General features: G+C 39.4%; 1 protein-coding gene across 1 annotated transcript in view; it reads left to right on the top strand.

Moving 5' to 3' along the window:
* The window catches only part of KCNH5 (potassium voltage-gated channel subfamily H member 5), a 302,237-nt gene that overhangs the window by 91,525 nt on the left and 193,769 nt on the right, over positions 1–16,943 (top strand). The window contains exon 7 of the mRNA XM_045451190.1: positions 2,761–3,187. Coding sequence (XP_045307146.1) covers positions 2,761–3,187 — 427 coding nt within the window. The remainder of the gene's footprint in view (positions 1–2,760; positions 3,188–16,943) is intronic.

The raw sequence follows: 16,943 nt of genomic DNA, 5'->3' as shown, positions 1-16,943 counted from the left end.
AGGAAGAAAAAATATGAAGTCATGACCAAGACAAGGCCTTGGGAATAGGAAAGAAGGGACATTTTTGAGAGGCTTATTAAGTAGATGTATTTTGAGCACTTGCTCATGTCCTGTGATAACATTTGATAACCAGCTGGGGGTGGCAGGAAGCTCAGGCCCAGGTCTGAGGGACAGGGCAGGTAATGATGTCACTCATGACAGTTGGTGATGGAGAACTCATTCAAGTGGAACAAGGGATTCCCTGTGGGACCAATTACCTTGTGAACACCCATGACACATTTAAATGCAGATGTATAGTGAGTATTTGGCCTCTGTCAGGAACTCAGGAGACAGGACCGGTGAATCATCCATATAGAGAAGCCAGTAGAATCATGCATATGCAGTAGATCAGCCAGGAGAGGGCTGAGGAAAATCATGATGAGAACCCTAACACATCATAGAAGCATGGAGAGGGGTAGCCCTAGAAAACGATTTTGAAAGAGATATCGGTTGGGGAGTTGGCAAAACCCAGGAGAAAGTGGTGTCGTAGAACCTGTGGCAGAGTTTGCATGCTTGCAAAATATGTTGTAATGTTTAAGTAGTGTTAATCATGGCCATAGAAAATGGTGCTTTTTGATTAAGTGGGGTCCAGAGCAGGTATCCTTTGGGGTGGACCATCTCCTTTTGGAGAGCTCTGACTATGTCAGAGATCAGGAGGGTTTGCTCTGCCACTGTTTGGACCTAATTCTAGTAGGCCCTGATTTTCACATTCTGGTTGAGAGTTGTGACTTTTTTAGTTCGAATGAGGATAACGATTTCCTCTCTGTTTTTTCTTCTCTTCATTTTTAGAGAAAAAACTCAGGTAGAAATACCTTTTCTGCGCAGTATTTTCACAGCAGTATCATAGTTCCTTTAAAATTTTAAGCTAGCTAGAGAAGTACGTCCATAGCAGCACTGTTTTTATTTTTTAATTTAATGCTGTTTTGAGTTTGTCATGCATTTGGGCTATGGGTTTCTTCAGAGCAGAAGCAAGGCATATTTATGTTCATGTTCCCAGGGCCTAACTCAGAGGTTGGCCCATGGAAGTGCTTAAGAACTGCTTATTTTTGTCTTCATTGTTCGTGATTACACGGCTCCATTTCTGAAAGCCTCCAAGCTCTCTTGAATCTTCTTGCCTTTCTTTTTCTTTTTCTTTTTCTTTTTCTTTTTCTTTTTCTTTTTCTTTTTCTCTTCTCTTTTATTTTATTTTATTATTTATTTTTAAACATAATTTATTGTCAAATTGGTTTCCATACAACACCCAATGCTCTTGCCTTTCAATATCTGTTGTCAGTAAATTATGCCAATTCATCTTTTGAATTTTCATAATTCTGCTTTTTTTTTAACTGCCTAAAGGTTGGTATCTGTTTTCCCCCCTCAAGTGTTCAAGCAAAATGAGAATTTATTTTAAGGCTGTACTGATGCCACAGCATTTGAGAATAGGAGCTGAAATAGAGCCCAAGGTATTGAGGTTGAGACAGAAAACTGTCAAAATGCTCCTGCTACTCTTTCATTTGCACAAGTTCTCTTGTTTCTACTTCTCTTTGTTCTATTTCAAATATTTATTTTGAAAAATTTAAATCATATGCTACCTACCATATGGGGTAGAACATAACCAAATACATTAGTAATCCTTTTACCTGAACTGTCAAGAACTTTACAATGCCCAAATTAGTCTTATTGCTGTCACATCTGTTCCACTATACCAACCAATTCTTCTGTGTTGGTCAGAAGGAAGCTCAGGGTAAGTTATGCTAGACTCCTTGTCTCCTCTCTGGGAGAAAAAATTAGCAATAAGGGAGTCATGGTCTTCATGAGTCTTGGAGGTGAGGGTCAGACGAGAGGCTTCCAGATCACAGCTCTGTATTCCCTACCTGCATCAGGAGTGAATTTATCGTCTTTCCCCACATGGCTTATTATGTGCTTCCAAAAAGAATAATTATGGGGCTTTCATTGATTGAAGAAAGTAGATGCTGTATTTCCATTTGGATGATGCTGTATTTGGATTTTAAGCTTCTGAGCAAAATATGAATTATCTTGTTGCTGTTCCCTTACGGTATTCTTTTCTGTAACTATTGCTAAAGGATGATCGGATTTTGTAGATTACGTACCCATTCTACGCTCAACTCTTAACTTTTTCAGAGCTCTACAAATTTAGTGCTTATCATGACTGTGACAGGAGGTAGTGGAGGCAACAATGGCATTTGCTCATTGTCCCCGTAGGCACAGAAGTATTTCCTGTTTGCTTGCCAGTAAGATTGGGATTCCTTTTTCAGAAGTTTTACTGCTCATAGCTATTACAAAATGAGAAGTAAAAATAAATGTTTTCGAGTAGAGGAAAAATTTTATAGGAAAGAAGTAATAAAAGGTCTGATTTCATCATCCCATTTCTATGCTCTGTATATATTGCATTTGAGCAATTTTCTTCTTTGGTTTTTTTTTCCTCTGTGCTATTTATACTTCACTTATGAAGATAAATTGGATCTTCCTCAGCTAATGAAAAGTTGTCTTATTTAATAATTCAGAAATATCTTATTTCTTGGTGGAAAAATAAATCTGCTTTTGAAAAAAGTTTCCTTAGCATTTTAGCTTTTTTGTGGACTTAAAGTCATAGCTATATTATGTGTATGTTCTTAGCATATAAATGGGCAATCAAGTTCATGAAGGTAAACCATTGAATTGTTTCCCAGCCTTTTCTTTTCTGAAAGTGTCCTGTCATTTCTTTTCTTTTCTTTTCTTTAGGGAATCAGCAGTCTCTTCAGTTCTTTAAAAGTGGTGCGTCTCTTGCGACTGGGCCGTGTTGCTAGGAAATTGGACCATTACCTAGAGTATGGAGCCGCAGTCCTCGTGCTCCTGGTATGTGTGTTTGGACTAGTTGCCCACTGGCTGGCCTGCATATGGTACAGCATTGGGGACTATGAGGTCATCGATGAAGTGACGAACACGATCCAAATAGACAGTTGGCTCTACCAGCTGGCCTTGAGCATTGGGACTCCGTATCGATATAATACCAGTGCAGGGATATGGGAAGGAGGACCCAGCAAGGATTCTCTGTACGTGTCCTCTCTCTACTTTACCATGACAAGCCTTACAACCATAGGATTTGGAAACATAGCTCCTACCACCGATGTGGAGAAGATGTTTTCAGTGGCCATGATGATGGTTGGCTGTAAGTATCTCGTTTTTCTTTTTTAATTACCAAAAAATTATTGTTGTTGGTGGTTTTCCAGGCTCCAGTCTCTAACAAGATTAAAATGAAACTACTTTGTCTTCAGAAAGGTGTTTATTCCATATTATTTGCATTGGGTTAATTTTTATTCAGCCTTAGAAAATAAAATGCAAAATAATACATTTTACTTTTCAGAATGTATTGAGCACATGAAAAACAGTGTTGATAGAGTGGTACGAAAGTCGGAATGGGAACTCTTTGATTTAATTCTGTTCACAGCCTTGTAACCAGCAGAGCTCTTTCCAAGGGAAACCAGCATCTAGAAAGGCAGCATCTGGCACATCCCATAGGTTTTGTTGGCAGTGTATTAAATTCCAAAAAAAGCAGCCAGGATATGATGGGTGATACATAGTTTAGAAAATACTTTAGTTAGTAATTGAATTCTTGACTAACGTTGATCTCAGGATAGTTTTCTGCAGGTTTTTACAATTAAGAAGAATAAAAGTTTCATAAATTTAGTCTCCGTAGCAAATACTCTAGGTTAATAAACACTCTAGGTTTAATATATGCTCCTTTGAGAGAATTAAAGGATTAGTAAATACGAGCTCATTTGGCAATGACAAAAGTATCTGGGAGTTAGCAGGCTTCCTGAGTACTAAATGCCTGGATGGTGTTCTTGGGACTAGAATGTTCTCTAAAGGAGTTGAAAGACCATGTGTTCTACACTCAGACTGAGACTGGATTGTGTCAGATCAGAAATTAAGGAAATACGTATCAAAGAAGCTATTTTAAAAGAAGATTATGGGGGAGACTTCACCATTATCTACCCCTTCAAGTTGACTTAGATGATTTATCCAAGCCTAATTCTAACCCCCCAGAGTAACCTTAAGATCATTGTACTGGAGGTATGATTAGTGTTATTAGTACTTGTTAAGCCTTTAGGTCATGGTCATTGGTTTGTGGTATAAGACCTCCTTTCTGAGATTCCACATTGGGGAGGTTTACATTTTTTTTTAAAGTTTATTTATTTTGAGAGAGAGAAAAAAAGCATGAGTGGGGCAGGGGCAGAGAGAGAGGCAGAGAGAATCACAAGCAGGCTCTGCACTGATAGTACAGAGCCCAATGCAGGACTTGAACTCATGACCTGAGAGATCAAGAGTCGGTCACTTAACTGACTGAGCCACCCAGGCACCCCTATATTTTGTGAATGATGGGAAAGATGTTAAGAGTCCAGGAGTATCAAGAGCCCTATGAAAAGTCAATGTCTTAGGTCAAAGTAAGGCAGTTTTCACATTTTCAGAGGTGAGAATATTTGATAGCTATTGGAGCACCAATGTTGGCAGTTTAGCTTCCGTCTCTGTGCTCCTCTGTGCAGGTACAGAAACAAGAAGGCACAGGTTCCACTCACTGTTTAAAGAGGTAGACTGAGAATTCCAGGTGCTGTCTGCTTCAGAGGCTTGTAGGAAGAAATATGTTCCTTCATACAAAAAGATCCTGATGATTTCTTAAACTGTTGTCTATATACCCAACTTGGTAAGATGTATCGGTGCTTTATAAATTCAGAAAACAGGGGCGCCTGGGTGGCGCAGTCGGTTAAGCGTCCGACTTCAGCCAGGTCACGATCTCGCGGTCCGGGAGTTCGAGCCCCGCGTCGGGCTCTGGGCTGATGGCTCAGAGCCTGGAGCCTGTTTCCGATTCTGTGTCTCCCTCTCTCTCTGCCCCTCCCCCGTTCATGCTCTGTCTCTCTCTGTCCCAAAAATAAATAAACGTTGAAAAAAAAAAAAAAATTAAAAAAAAAAAAAATAAATAAATAAATTCAGAAAACATTTTGTCAGGTGTGGTATTTATTACTATACTACTTTTTGTATTATATAATGCATTTTGCCTTACGCTTGAGTGTAGATTAAAAAAATTTATTTTGAAGCAATTATTGATTCACTGGAAGTTGCAAAAATAGTACAGAGAGGGCCTTTGTGCCTTTTACCTAGTTTCCTCCAATAATGACATCCTGTATAATCCAGCACAAGATCAACATTGGCACTGATACAACATGCGTGTATAGTTCTGTTTTTTTTTTCAATCACATGTGTAGCTTCTTGTAACTACCACTGAAATCAAGATACAGAATTGTCCCATCACCACAAAAACCTTTCTCATGTTACCCCTTTATAATCATACCCACCCCTTCTCCTAAAGCATCCCTAATCCCTGGCAACTACTGATTTGCTCTTCACCTATATAATATTGTGATTTTGAGAATGTTATGTAAGTGGAATCATGAAAAATGTGACCTTTTGAAATTGGCTTTTTTCAGTCATCATAACCCCTTGAAATCCAACAAAACTTTACTCGGTTCACTTGGGCCCATCCTTTCTCTACTTCATGTGTGGCCGAATATATTGATATATCTAAATGTCTTTCTCCTTCTTTTCTTTTTCTTTAGTTCTTGTCTTGATTTCAAGATGAACACCTAGTCTCAAACTTTGTCCTTTTCTTTTCTGAGTTTCTGCTATTTCCTTTTAACACCTGAGCAGTAGTTTTCTGTTTATAAACTAGCTTCTGACATTTTTTTTTTTTTGTCTGTTGACTTTAGCTTTTTGTTTGTTCGTTTGTTTTTGGTTTTGTTTTTGTTCTTTTTTTGTGCCTCAAAGTCCAGTTTCTATTGCCAAGATCGTCCCAGGGAGATGCCTTTTAATTTCCTTCTTAGTCCCTGAGTCCTTAGTAATCTAATGATATGTTTCCTTTGAAACAACCCAAGAAGTTGATAGAAAACTGTCAAGACCCATGAAGTATAACAGTAACTTCTCACAATTCCAAAATTTATTAGACACACAAGCTCAAAATATCAACCAAATGTACCTACTGAAGCTATTTGTAGTCTTAGTATCACTTTTTCCCCCTACAATAACACCAAGGAAAACAAAACAAACTACTACTGTTCCCAATATGTGTTATCAGCCATAGATACAGCCAGGGATTTAGCGTCCATCTCTCTTTCTCTCCCTCTCTCTCTCTCTCTCTCTCTCTCTCTCTCTCTCTCTGTGTATGTGTGTGTGATGGGGAAGGAGAGTAGGAGAGTAAGAGAAGAGGGAGATAGAAAACAGAAAGGTTCATGCTTTTAGTTGTGTTAAGATTCTAGTCAATCCATGCTGGCTGTTTGAGAAGCACCACTTACAACCTTTTAACACAGTAACTAAGAAAAGTATTTTATCAAAACGTTGATGGAGATACCAACTGCCTATATTCTGTTGTGAAAAATGCCTATATTCTGTGGAAGAAGTAATCACTACTTGTAAATCATAGCTTCTTTTTGTGGAGAAAGTCATCTGAAATTTCCATGCCTTCTAGCAAAATTGAGAAATTTTAATGGCAACAGTTCCAGTTCCTAGGTCCTTTCTGAGCCCTCTTCTTCCTTTAATGGGCTTTCCTCTCTGACCTCTAGGTCCTTCCCCCCTGATGCTGAATTGCATGCGGACTCCGTCCAGGAACACAGTCCCAAGGTTCTCCTTGTTGCTATCAGACAAATCTTCAGACAAAATTTATGACTGTGGCCTCCCTTCAATTCCAGTCACTCTGTGTTCCCTTTTGATCCCTTCTGCATCAGCAGGATCCCAGGGTATTTCTTCTTCCTGCTACCCGGAGATTTACTAGACTTAAATCCTTTGTTCCATCATTTGCCCAAGATGGAGAATCACCTTGCTCAGATTATAGAACTGGAAAAGTTTTTTTTGGATCTTCTCAACATATATCTACCACCATGTATTCTTTATCTCAATTTTGTCTCTTCTCAGCTTTGGCATGCTCTATGCCTTGGGTAGAACTCCATGGCTCTGGTAGCAGCCATTACACTACCACAGGGTAGTTAACTCTCAGTCCTCTGCATTTGTCCATTCATGAATGAACCTGACAGCTCTGCTGACATTCATCAAATTCACTGCCAGAGGACATTTGCGAAAAGATATTTTTGTGTTGAGTTCTACAGCAGTTGTGGAAAATAGCATACTTTAAAAAAATGTTATATTTATTTTTGAGAGAGAGAGAGAGTGAGCAAGGGAGGGACAGAGACAGGGGGGAGACAGGAGACAGAAAATTGCAAGCAAGCCCTGCACTGCCAGTGCAGAACTTGATGCAGGGCTCAAACTCACAAACACCGAGATCATGACCTGAGCCGAAATCAAGACTCGGAAGTTCAACTGCATACTGCATACCCTGCATACTTTTTTTTTTTTAAAGATCAAGATGTGGGTAATGTCTTTGCTTATTTGCAGAGTAAATATGTCATGATGCCTTCATGAAATGTTCTCTAATCCATTTCATTTGTATAATCTTATTGAGCCCCTAATTATTTTCTTTTTTACAAAGATTAGCAGACTGACTAATTTTGCTTCTATTCAGAAAGCACCTTAGTGCACTGATGATTTGTTTTGATGACTATAAAACAAAGCAATATGAGAATGGAATGTTTCTGATATGATTATCCTTTTGTCTTAATGCATTTTTATGAATCCGCTTTTAAAGATTTATCAGAGAAGCAATTGCTTACTTAGTTTCTTCTTCATTACTAAATGATCATATAAATTGTATTTTTCTTTAATCCAACCATTATAAAAATCTGTACACTTGCATCTTTCACTATAATTTTTTTAAAAAAAGAAACATATAAAATAAAATATAAGTTATAAATAACTTTATGCCATGAATAATTTATGTCCAACCATAAATTTTCTTTCTCGTTTTCTCTCTCACTTTTTCTCTATTTTTTGTTCATTTGCTTGCTTTATTTTGTTTAAAATTTTCTTTTTTCATTTTTTTTAATGTTTATTTATTTTTGACAGAGACAGAGCATGAGCTGGGGAGGGGCAGAGAGAGAGAAAGACACAGAATCCGAAGCAGGCTCCAGTCTCTGAGCTGTCAGCACAGAGCCTGACGCGGAGCTGGAACTCACAAACCTCAAGATCATGACCTGAGCCGAAGTAGAACGCTCAACTGACTGAGCCATCCAGGCGCCCCTATTTTGTTTTAATACACTGTTAAATACATTAGTAAACATGTACACAGCATATTTCAAAGGACTGTAAGATTTGACTTTGCAGGGGTGCGCCTGGGTGGCTCAGTGACTCTTGATTTTTGGCTCAGGTAGTGATCTCAAGGGCATTGAATGGAGCCCCATTGGGCTCCATGCTGGAAGTGGAGCCTGCTTAAGGTTATTTCTCTCTCTTTCTCTCTCCCTCTGCCCCTCCCCTGCTTGCACTCTCTTTCTCTCTCTTTCTCTCAAAAATAAGTAAGTAAGTAAGTAAATAAATAAATAAAAATGAAAATAAATTAAAATAAGATTAGACTTGGGGTACTTATTGTATTTAAAAGCATTTTTCCCCTATTTTTGCCTGCTTAGTTGCTAGATTGAAGCAGCCTGACTCATATGGTATATGGCAATCAGAATCTGTCCTGGTGGGATGTCGTGCAAATTAAATCTTTAAAAGTAAAACAAAGAAAGACTAAAAACTATAAATATGAAAACTGCTGAGATTAATTGGTAGGCAGGTAGTCATAAAAACGCTAATCTGCAATTTTCAAACAGGATGTAATAGATGATAGCCCAAACAGTCTAAGAACTCTTGTGTAATTGACTGATACGGTTTACAATGCAGCAGGCAAATGGTTTAGCATATTTAGAAGTACAGCAGGACCATCTGCTAGTGAGATGTGCATGAAGAGAAATTCGAATCTTCATGTGGGTGGTTAAGCCACCAGGGAGCCCTTGGTTACACACTGGTCACTCAACATCACGCAGAGGAGGCTGATGCCATGCACCATATTCTCCAGTTGATGATCTAATTTAGCATTCTCTGTGGAGTTCAGATAAAAGCCAAGCTGAGATTATAGGCATTGCTTTTATCTCTCTCCATAGGAAAAGGAAATAAATAGAAAATGGTGAGACCCAGAGATTGGGAGAATATAGAATAAGTTGAGGGTGAAGGCCTGTGTGACCTTAGAGAGTCTTTGAATCTCTCTGGTTTTAGTTTTTCAGTTGTGTAATGCAGGAGTTGAAATAAATGACTTTTAATATTCCTGTCTGTGATAACAAATATTTCAGATTCTGCTAGTGCAGTTATGCCACTGTTCTTAGAGTTGGGTTGGCTGTTGGTAATGAGGTTAATAATGAAATGGAAGACGTTCCACTTACCGGTTTTAGGGTTTTTCATGTATATTACATATCTTGCCAATTTTGTTGAGAGTAAGGTGAATCTTTTATGGAATATATTCAGTAATGAGGGGACACTGTCAGGAAATCTTGTAGAGAAAAGAAAATATTGTTTTTGGAAAGAAGAGTGTTTTTTGAATAGAAATTAGGCAGCTAGATAGACTGAAAGACATTTGCTTCAGGACATAAGAGTAGGGCCCAAGGAGAAGTGTGTGCATCAGACCAGTGGGAACTCTGAAGGATATTTGGCCTACACCGATGTCCAGGCAGGTTTCAAAGTGGACTGGAATTTAAATAAAAACTTGGAAGAAAAAAAGTAGAATGAAATGAAATAAATATTAAAGAAATGCTGCTTTAAAAAAATAAAAGTGAACTGTTGCCCTTTTCCAATATTAAAAAAATTATTCTTCGGATCTTAACATGAGACTTTAGGTGACTGAGATACAATCCTAAGTTACATGTTGAATTTTTTCTTGCCCTTGCTGTTGTGGTGTAGGTAGGAAGTGGAGTGTGAACATGCTGATTTTCATTTCTGGTTTTAGATTCAGCCAGATGGAGAGACTTTTAAGCTTAATGTTTATTTTGGAAACTGGGTCAATTCTTTGTGTCTGCTTTACTTCTGCTTGTAAAAAAGATTTTCTTTCTTTCTTTTTTTTTAAATCTCTTTTCTTTAATAAGCTGAGTATCCTATGAGGAAAAACATTTTGTGGAACACAAAGTTCAGGGTTATAAGTACCTTTATTCATGGTTTAGTAGTTGCAGATGTATAGCCTGGTAGTTAGGAAAAGGCTATGTGGTGTGTACTTTATTCCATTTCTTAATCACAATAGAACTTGTATCTTTTGCAGGAATGTTCTTTTATACTCATGTTTCTTTTTATGCCTAGTCACATTTTCACAAAGCCTCTCAGATTCTATAAAGATTGAGTTTTCCCAGAAAACAGGAAATTTTCTCAGTGGCTCAGTAATTAGTCTGGTCTCTTTGAAAGAGCTGGTCTCTGGAACTACCTTGTGTCTCAGTATCACTCAAAATTATTTAATTCATTCATCATTGTCCCAGACAGTTATTAAGCAGACAAACTGGATACTTTGTGGCTCTCAGTAAGTTAGTAGTATGGTGAGTGTCAGACAAGAGAATCACTGAATCATCTTTCTTTCTCTCCCATTCCCTCCATCTCTATCCCCATCCTCATGTCCATGTCCATCTGCCTTCTCTCTCCATCCCCATCCCAGTCTCCAGCCCCATCTCCATCATCATGCCCATCCCCGTTTCCATGTCCATATCCATCTGCATGTCCATCCCCCTTTCATCCCATTCCTATCCTCATCTCTATCCCCTTCTCCAACCTCATCCCCATCCCATATCCATCCCTTCCCCATCCCCATCTCTGTCCCCATTTCCACATGCAACTATTTCCCCATCCCCATCCGCATCCCCATCTCCATCCCCATCCCCATCCCCATCTGCATTCCCATCTCCATCCCCATCTCCATCCCATCCCCATCTCCATCCCATCCCCATCTCCATCCCATCCCCATCTCCATCCCATCCCTATCTCCATCCCCGTCTCTGTCCCCATTTTCACATGCAACTATTTCCCCATTCCCATCCCCGTCTGCATCCCCATCCCCATCTCCATCTCTGTCCCCATTTCCATGTGCAACTCTTTCCTCATCTTCATTACTTCTCCATCGTCATCTCCTTCTTATTTGTCTTTATACGGTGAGCTAAAAGCTAAGACTTTGAACAAATGAACAAAGAAGTTGGGCTGAACTACAGAGCAGGTAAGAACAGGGTCTGTGTTTGTCCTATTTGTCATTACATATTTAGCACAAAGTATTGTGCCTAGTTGAAAGTTATGCTCATTAAACATGTTGAATGAATGAAAAAAGTTTACCTAGCTTATCCTGAGGAATGCAGGAAGATTTCTGGGAGGAAGTGACTCATGAGATTAGAATAGAAAAACATACTGGACTTCGGTACTTTTTGAAATAAAGAGGACATATGTGAAAAAAACAGGAATGAAATGGCTTGGCCCTTTTGTAGAACTCCATGTATTTCACTTGCATAGCTTGGCAAGGAGTTTATCATTTATCCTAAAGGTTGTGAGATAAAGAAGAATTTCATTCTTCTGTGTGGAGGATGAATTGGAGCAGAGAAAAGCTGCAGGTAGAGAAACCAGTTTGGAGGCTGTTGCAATGATTCAGGAAGTCATAAATTGAGGTGGTAGGGATATGGAAGGTGGCAGTTTCAGAACCAGCAAATTGTTTTTTCTGTAAAAGGACAGTTAACAACTATCTTAGGCTTCATGGTCAAGTCTCTGTTGCAACCACTCATGTCTGGTATTGTAGGGTTTTTTTTTTTAATGTTTATTTATTTTGAGAGAGAGAGAGAGATAGAGGAGAGAGAGCATGGGCAGAGGAGGGGCAGAGAGAGAAAGGGAGAGAGAGAATCCCAAGCAGGCTCTGCACTATCAGTACAGAGCTTGATGCAGGGCTCAAACCCATGAAATGTGAGATCATGACCTGAGCCAAAACCAAGAGTTAGATGCTTAACTGACTGAGCCACCCAGGTGCCCCTCTGCTGTTGTAGTGTTAGAAGAGGCAAAGACATAAATAAATGGGCATGCCTATGTTCCAATAAAACTTTAAGCAGGTGGCAGGCCAGGTGCGGCATATTTATACTTTCCCACAGTCTAGGGAGACAACATAGTTTATGAAAAGACCATGGACTTTAGAGTCAGACAAACCTATGTTCCATTATTAAGAATTTACACCAGTTATCTAGATCTTCATCTGTAAAATGGAGATCACTACATTGCAGAGTTTTTTTGGAATACTCAAAAATAGATTGTATATAAAATTCCTGAAATGCTTTTTTAAGTTGTTATTGGTGAGTGGATAAATGTGTCAAATATGATAGAAGAATCCAAAAGGACTGGAAGGTTTCTGGCTAATTCAGCTGTGTGAATGACCACGTTCTTTTCTGAGATAGGAAAAAAGAAGCAACTATTCCTGGGGGAAGAGAATGGTTCTATTTTGAACATGTTTGAGTGTGAGGTGCCTGAGGTCATTTAGGTGGTAATGTACATTAGGTTAGACAGTTAAAAGTGTGATTTTGGGGTTCCAGAGATGTAAAACATGGTGAGATCTCTTTGTGAATCACAGGGTAGAGAAAGTAACCGATGTCAAGAGAGTGGCAGGGTAGATTCAGAATGAAGCTGGTGAAGGATGACACTTGAGGGAGGAGAGCCACAGAAGGATAAAGAAGAGAGCCCAGAAGGATAAAAAGAAAGCATGGCTCCAGAAGAAGTTTCTTGCAACTTCAAGAAGGAAGGGAGAACAACAAGAGAAATGGGACAGTGACTCAGGAGGGTCTGGTTAGCATTATGAGGTCATTGGTGACCTTCTATGAGTAGTTTCATTGGATAGTTGAGGGGAGAGAATCACATGGGGGAATTTGCCTTTTTGGGATCTAAACCTTTTTTTTTTTTTCTAATATGAAGGAAGATATGAAGAAAAATTTAACTTAGCGCAGACAGGTAACGCTTACACAATATTTTTCACTGCCAATGTTGCCTGCCTTTTTTTTTTCTAAATCACCATTCAAGTTCAATAAAATATATATACATTAGACTATTAGGTAGGGTACATACACTTGGAGTTTTCTTTCCATGTTACAAGATAGAAAAGGAAATTGACTTGCAAAGACGTTTTTATGAAATCCCACATTCTAAGAACAGGGGTTTCAGCCAGGGAAGAATTTTACTTATGAAATTATATGGTAACCTTCTAATAAATTTGTGTTGATTCCTATGAACGTGTCTATTGCCCAAGGTGGGTGGTTGCCTGGTGGGTGAAATTGTGCTCTGCTAGAGAGAAAGCACTGGGGACTTACAGGATCCTTATGTATGTGGCATCAAGGGTCAACTGGTTTATACTTTTAATTTTGCTGGAAACAAAATACTTACAAAATTTTTCAAAGGTTGAAAGACTAACAAGTCCACATATGAATATATTTAGAATTTGCTAAAATAAATGTTATACCCAGAAGGCTTTATGTATGGATTTAAGAATTGCTTTGGTATGCTCAGACAGGGGATTTTCTTTGGAGCAATTTCTAAGCCAGTTCCTAAGTGACTGCTTCTTACGTCTTTACATAACATTTACATAAATTGCAATGACTGCATCAGGCCTCCCTGGGAGTAGAGGTGCCAGGTACATGGTTGTAGTTTTGGGCTTTGTGTGTGTAGATAGGAAGATTTTTATGGGATGAGAGTTATGTTCTGGTTGACTGTCAGGAAATACTGGAGGCTTTAAAAGATTCTCTCTGAAGCTAGTTCTGAGCTAGCCCTTTAGATACTCTCTTCTTTAAAGTTGAGTTTATGTTTAACAACCCCCCAAAAGTCTTAATCTGTGAAAATCTAATTTGGGAGCCTTACTGATTTAAAATGAATGTAAGGGAAGGACACTTAAACTCCTACCTCTAGATAAGACTTGGCAAAAGAGATGGGTGTTGATTTTTCTTTTCTAAAAAAATTTTTTTACATTTATTTATTTTTTGAGAGACATAGAGAGACAGAGCACAAGTTGGGGAGGGGCAGAGAGAAAAGGAGACACAGAATCCGAAGCAGGCTCCAGGCTGTCAGCACAGAGCCCAACGCAGGGCTTGAACTCACAAACCATGAAATCGTGACCTCAGCCGAAGTCAGATGCTTAACTGACTGAGTCACCCAGGCACTCCAGGTGACTCTTCTAATGAGACTTTGGGATGGGTGGTGTTGACCTCAGGAGCTTTTCTTATGCTAAGCTGCCTAAACTTTGCCTTTTCAGTTTTCTTAGAAAAGGCCTCAAAAGAACCCCCTAGTAGGTGTATTTTCTAACTCTCTTCTCTTAGGGGGAGCTAGCTAGAGAGCACTCTTCCTTCCCCCCCATCCCCCCCTCTCAATCCCAGACACACACCGGAATTCTAGATTCCATCATCCCTTGTCCTATCACTGCACTGTGTCCTAAAAAATTCCAATCTGGATCTACCTACCTGCCTCTTTTGCTCCTGTTTCGGGCTTGCTGAGAACTGGCTGGAGTAAACCACAGCTATGTGAACAGGTGCCACTACAATACATTGTTCATAATCTTACAAATCTTTGCTTATTTTAGGTCATCTCCCTCTCACATTTTGCTGAGTAGCTATTCTTGTGCAATTCTAATGTTTTCTTCTCAGCTCTCCTGAATCTGACTGCCCTTTCCTATTTCAGCAGATGGCCTTTCTTTTATTTCTCTGAAAAGGAAAGGGTGGCTGTAGCAGACATGCATCCCTGTACCTTCTTGACCCTCTTACAAAGACTGGCTGGAAGAGGGAAGCAGGTTGGGAGTGAGGGGGCAGCCAAACCACACAGCACCTGATAGGTCAAATTAGTGACTTTTTTCCCAAGTCAGATGGGAAGGCTTTTGAGGGTTTGGGGCCAAAGAGTGGCATGATTTGTCTTATGTTTTATAAAGATCAATCTGATGGCTGTGTGGAAAACAGACTGCAAGAGATAAAGGATGGAAGAGGGCAGATAGGGTAATAGTCAAGGTGCAAGATGATGGCAGTGGTAGTTAGAATCGGTTAGACTCTGGACAAATGTTAAGACCCACAAAATATGAGAGAAAGCAAGAGTCAGGATTTAATTTAAGGCTTTTGGTGCAAACAACTGCTAAATTGGGAATGGTCCTTTGTGATGTTGAGTGAGCAGTTAATGTATATGAGTCTAGAATTGTGTGGATGGTCCAGGGTATGGTCATGTTATCTGTTTCATCCTTTAATGTTTATTTCCTCCAATTATTGGCTCTTGTTTCTGCTGTGTTTTCCATCTCTCTAGCTCTCTACTGGCTCTTTCTCATCAGCCAGTAAACGTGCTCATTGTTTCTTCAATCCAAAAAAAATACACATATGTGAATAGAAGAACACTCGAGTTCACACTCTCTTTGCCTGTGATCTAACTACCAGTTCTTTTTTTTTTTTTTTTTTTATGTTTTATTCATTTTTGAGACAGAGAGAGACAGAGCATGAACGGGGGAGGGGCAGAGAGAGAGGGAGACACAGAATTGGAAGCAGGCTCCAGGCTCTGAGCCATCAGCCCAGAGCCCGACGCGGGGCTCGAACTCACGGACCGCGAGATCGTGACCTGGCTGAAGTCGGACGCTTAACCGACTGCGCCACCCAGGCGCCCCTCTTTTTTTTTTTTTTTTTTTAAAGCAAGCTTCCAGAAGTATGAGTCTTTACTTTCTTATCTTATTTCACTACCTAAAAAGTGGACTTCTTTCCCCTACCACCACTTGAAATACATTTGCTAAACTTCATAGACACTTTTTCATCCGTGCAGAAACATCTCTGGCTTCTTGATGTTTATCTCTCCCTGGTTTCTCTCCCATTTCTCTGGCTATTTCTTCTATTTCTTTTGCTGGATCATTATATTCTGTCTCTTAAATTTTGGAAAGTGTGATTTTGGGAACAGATTTTTCAAAGATCAAGGGCAGCTCTTGATCTGAGACTGAGTACTGTCCCCCACCAAGGAGTGATTTAGGGGAGCTAGACAACTTCTAGGTATCTCCCTGATCATTTTGTCTGACGGTCCCTATTTTGTGTGTCTTTCCCTCCAAAAGTCCCCTGTACAACTGCCACTTTGTTCTCTGAAAGATGTAAGTCTCTTGTCAGCACACCAGCATGGACTGAGCTTCAAACTAGCTCACTGTCACAGTGAAGAAGAAAGAGAGGCTGAGATTTCAGAGCAGAGTAGAGAAAACATTTGGAGCGTGGGGAGCTGCTTGGTAGGCCGGGGCGGGAAGGGGCTAAGGTGATGATGCCATGAGGGAAGAGACTCTTCAAGATAAACTCTTATTCTTCCTAGCTCTGTGGTGGGAAAAGTAATCAGAGATTAATAAGATATGCCCCTTTTCTCCTATTTCTTGCCATGAGAAGTTTCCTCCCTAATCTGTCTAAAGTGTCTCTGTCCTCCGTATCATTATCTTTCTATTATGGGCTATAATTATGTTCTTTAATTCTTTCTTTACATATTTGCTGCTTGTCTTCCCAGCTCAAGTGGGAGCCGTGAAGGCAGGGAACTTGTCTGTCTGGTTCACCTCTATATATCTGGTATAATGAGAGCATAGTAGGTGCTCAGTAAATTCTTTTTGAACAAGTGACAAAAGGTTGTGTATTCAGAGCAAAGCAAAACTATACCAGCTCTCCAGATCTAAGTATTTTAATGGGGAGTTTAAATTTTTATACAGTAGAACTTACATACATGAATATGTGGCTGACTTCATTTTTCTATACAGAGCTCAATTAGTTTGTGACCTACCACCTCACTCTTTTCCATCTTTCAAAAGGTATCTTTCTTTTTTTTTTTTTTTAATATTTTTTAAAGTTTATTAATTTATTTTGAGAGACAGAACAGGCTCTTCACCAGCAGCGCTGAGCTTGATGCCAGGCTGGAACTCACGAACCATGAAATTATGATCTGAGCCAAAACCAAGAGTCAGACACTTAACCAACTGAGCCATCCAGGTGCCC

The sequence above is a fragment of the Leopardus geoffroyi genome, chromosome B3 (assembly GCF_018350155.1).
Source record: "Leopardus geoffroyi isolate Oge1 chromosome B3, O.geoffroyi_Oge1_pat1.0, whole genome shotgun sequence".
Lineage (NCBI taxonomy): Eukaryota > Metazoa > Chordata > Mammalia > Carnivora > Felidae > Leopardus > Leopardus geoffroyi.
This window is presented reverse-complemented; position numbering and strand designations above follow the sequence as displayed.